This window comes from Myotis brandtii, unplaced genomic scaffold (genome assembly GCF_000412655.1).
Source record: "Myotis brandtii unplaced genomic scaffold, ASM41265v1 scaffold397, whole genome shotgun sequence".
Classification (NCBI taxonomy): domain Eukaryota; kingdom Metazoa; phylum Chordata; class Mammalia; order Chiroptera; family Vespertilionidae; genus Myotis; species Myotis brandtii.
The window spans coordinates 4,705,808-4,710,077 of NW_005365229.1; the positions used below are offsets into that span (position 1 = coordinate 4,705,808).

General features: G+C 42.8%; 1 protein-coding gene across 1 annotated transcript in view; it reads left to right on the top strand.

Annotated features, from left to right (window-relative positions):
- The window catches only part of CREBBP (CREB binding protein), a 163,695-nt gene that overhangs the window by 113,566 nt on the left and 45,859 nt on the right, over positions 1 to 4,270 (top strand). Inside the window, 2 exon segments of the mRNA XM_014545140.1 lie at positions 2,193 to 2,317; positions 2,966 to 3,154. Of these exon segments, the coding sequence (XP_014400626.1) occupies positions 2,193 to 2,317; positions 2,966 to 3,154 (314 nt within the window).

Sequence of the window (4,270 nt, forward strand, 5' to 3'; positions counted from 1 at the left end):
TTGGTTTTTTAGTTAGGAGTGTTGAACACTTACTTTGTTAGTGTACTTAATAAAAAAGTTCATTAATTTTTTAGAACATACAAACCAGATCATTTTTTATAGTTTTGACTGCCTAATGTTATTGCTCTTCAGGGTGAATACTATCGCTTATTAGCAAAGAAAATCTATGAGATACAAAAACAACAAGAAGAAAAACGGAGGTTGCGTTTTGGCATCTTGGGGAACCAGCCAGCCTTACCAGCCCCCAGGGCGCAGCCTCCTGGGATACACCACAGTCACAACCTGTGAGACCTCCAGGTAAGGACTTCATTTCCTTCTATCAGCCCTTCATCTGTTTGCTTGTTTTTCCTTCTGTATTTGGGGTGTGTTTCTAAGTATATAGAATTATGTTCTCAGGAAGCCCACATTTTGGAGACTGATAGTGGTCATGACCTTGTACATTGGCCTGTGTTTAGACATTGAGTCTCTCGTGGAGAGGTCCTTTAAAGGGTTTGCAAGCATCGAATGTCCAGTGCTTTGGGACCTGTTGACTGGTTTTTTCTTTAAGTTTGAAGTACTCCAGATAAATTCCTTATTCCTCAATCAAGGATTATTTTAAATAACTTTTTTTCCCCTGCCATTATAGATGGGCCCCTGCCCCTGCCAGTGAATCGCATGCAGGTTTCTATTGCTGTGAATCAGATTTCTGTTTACCATTCAACAGCCACAAAGTGCACTGTTTCTTTTTTCCTCTTTTCCTCTATTTCTTTATAGCGCTTCTTTTTCCTTACATTCCTTATTGTTGATGAGCAGAATTCATTTCCACAGGCAGTATGAATATCAGTTGTATTTGGATTCAAGAGAGGTCATTACTTTTAGGAAGAGTCTCACAAAACATTGTAGGTGGGGGAAGGAAACGTTTCTGAATGTGTGAAAGGAGAGCATCAGGCCAGTCCCAGGGCAGCGAGCGAGCAGCACGGGAGGTGAGGTGGAGAAAGTGCAGTGGCTGCTGTGGGCCCTGTGAGTGCAGGTGGTCAAGCCTAGCCAGCAGGATTTACACTCAGAGAATCTGCATCAGGCTGGGGTGCTGGCAGCTGGTCTCAACAACTTTTAAAGGTTCTTTGTCAGGTTGAAATTCACTAGTTTTTGCTTGGTTGAAGCCATCATCTTAGTTTGGGAGTTTGGAGATGAGGGACATTTCAAACCTTTTACTAATTGAGACTTGAACAGTAAGGTGTTTTTACAGGTTGTGAAATAAGGTGGTGACATTACCCAAGATTCTAAAGCAAGGCTTGGCTCTGCTGTTAGTAAAGTAGTGTGGGAGGGGAGAAAAGGTCATTTTTTAAGTTTGCAGTAATCTTATTGCATATTGAAAAAGACATGGTAGGTAAACTGATAATATAAAGGAAAGAGTTTACAGAGGATTGTAGGAAATTACAAAGAAGGAGAGGCTGTGGTCTGGAGACACTTAGCAGCTAGTGAAGTGTCTTTCATGGTGTGACATTTCTGCGAACAATGGGCAGCCCCAGACAGCAAAGGTACTGCGGAAATGGGATTTTTCTCATCTGTAGAGAGAAGGCTGAGAGCTTGCCACCTTTGGATGCTTTCTAAACACTTAACTTGTTTGCAAAATTAAAACCATATTTTGAGTCTTATCCCAGATTCTAACCATAAATATAAACCCAGCTGAAGAGCTAGGAGGCCGGGGGTGGGAGTGGGGTGGGGGGAGATGAGAATGGGCTTCCTGCAGGAGAGAAAACGGAAGCCACATGCTCCAGCAAGCGTTAGTGAGAGGTTGGCTCAGATTGGTGCCCTGGCCTTAGTTAACACCTCTTCCATAGTTGGTGGGAACATCTTCCCTATGTAGCCTTGTCTCCTTAGTCACTTTGATGCTTTTTGATCGGGATCCTGCCATACTGATCAGTGCTTCCTCAGCCTTATTTTTTTGTGGTTTACCTGACTTTCTACCCTCATCTCCTCATTTTGTCCTGCCCCCCTGACCCCCACCATACCACCCTCACCAGCATTGATGCCATTTTTCCTGGATATGAAAATTCTGTTACTTAATCATCTGATTAGCTGGGTGATTTCCTTTCAGTTGTATGTGTTGTGTATGTGTTCCATGTTATTTTGCTTAGAGTTTATTGGGCAAATTGTAATTCTGTTTCCCTGTGGATGCTTTTCCTAATGAACTATTGTGGGTACATTTACAGGGATGAATTCATTTAACCCGATGTCCTTGGGGAATGTACAGTTGCCACAAGCTCCCATGGGACCGCGCGCAGCATCCCCCATGAACCACTCTGTCCCAATGAACAGCATGGGCTCCGTTCCAGGGGTAAGTCCTGCTTGCCTTAACTGTGCTGAGAAGGCCTTGCCCAAATAAGGAAAATTCTCTAAGCAGTAAAATTGTAGATTGTCTAGAATCCTATGGTACCTGTTCCTTTGGATTTGGGTTATGCTTTATTTCTGTCATCTCTCTCTCTCTCTCTCTCTCTCTCTCTCTCTCTCTCTCTCTCTCTATTTCTTTCTCTCTCTTTCTTGTATTCATTACTGTAGTGAAAATTATTTGACCATTATTTTATTTGAATGCCAATTTCATAGGGAATTATGACTCTTTGAGAAGATGGAGTTCTGTAGATGGAATACACAGCCTCAGTTTTGTGGCCAAGAGGGACTTGTCAGTGTCTGTTGACTCCTAGAGCTTACTCTCCTGCGGCTGCTTTCTAAATGCTTCATAGAACTCAGAAAAACATATCTTGAACTTTAAATTATATGCAGCTATTGATTTCTATCTAGAGGACAATCTGAAGCCCACTCATTAGAGACTTTGCATGAGAAAGCTGGCAAAGTGCCTCGGAGCTGTACGGTCTTAATGGTGTTTCTTTTCCCAAGAGGGAGGGAGGATTTGAAGATTTCTGTCTCTTCTACTTTATCTTGAATACTTTCGTCCTCTGAATTCTCAATGATGCTTGTTGTCTTTTAGATGGCCATTTCTCCTTCCCGAATGCCTCAGCCTCCAAACATGATGAGTGCACATGCCAACAACATGATGGCCCAGGCGCCCACACAGAACCAGTTCCTGCCTCAGAACCAGTTCCCTTCATCCAGTGGGGCAATGAGTGTGAACAATGTAGGCATGGGGCAGCCAGCGGCCCAGACAGGCGTGTCACAGGTACCGTTTGCCTTTGGGCCACCTACATTGATACAGCCCCAGCTTCCTACTGACCTGAGTATGTCTTTTTTCGTGGAAATTAGAATTCTAGACTACACATTTGATTTTTATCTTTTAGCATCTCTTGATATTGTTCTTATTTTATCCTGTCATTTTTACCTTGTTTGGAATGACTCTTAACATCTTGGGGTGAAGAACTTCATGTAAAACTAGAGTGGGTTGTGGTTTTTTGGTTTGTGTGCTTTTGCATTTTGATTTTTGTTGTTGTTGTCTTTTCTTGGTTTTTACTTGTGTCTTTTAAATTCTAAGTTTCATATGCAAATCTGAGAGACACTGAATTTTAAAGAGCGAGTAAGGAAGGGTCTCATGAGTTCACTGCTAATGACTTTTGGTTTGTGTATTTTGTTACCTGTCCCTGAACTGTCCAACTGAAGTCAGGCTAACTGGATCAGTTGAGTAGTTATCCTTTTATTCAGTGTGTTTTTACTTATTCAGTCTAAAGCTGAAGAGAACTATTTTCCATTCATTTTACTGCCCTTTAAAAGATATATATTTTTTAATTAATTTCAGAGAGGAAGGAGAGAGGGAGAGAGAGCTAGAAACATCAGTGATGAGAGAGAATCACTGATTGGCTGCCTCTTGCGTGCCCCACCTGGGGATCGAGCCTGCAACCTGGGCATGTGCCCTGACCAGGAATCAAACAGTGACCTTCTGGTTCATAGGTCTATGCTTGACCACTGAGCCACTGCACCCAGGCATTTATTCTGTATTTTTTGTTTTATTCAGAAGCAGGCCTTGATTGCAGGCTCCTCCCTGTCCTGGGCCTTCACCAGGGCATGTACAGGAGGCAACCAATCGATGTGTTTCTCTCCATTTTACTGCCTTTTTAAAACCCTTTTGTTGTTATAGTATAGTAGTGTTGCTGTATGTATATGTACATGTATTTAAAATAGGCCAAACCTGCCCTGGCCTGTTTGGCTCAGTGGATAGAGTGTCGGCCTGAAGACTGAAGGGTGGGTCCCAGGTTCAATTCCAGTCAAGGGCGTGTACCTTGGTTGCAGGCACATACCCAGTAGGGAGTGTGCAGGAGGCAGCTGATCGATGTTTCTCTCTCAT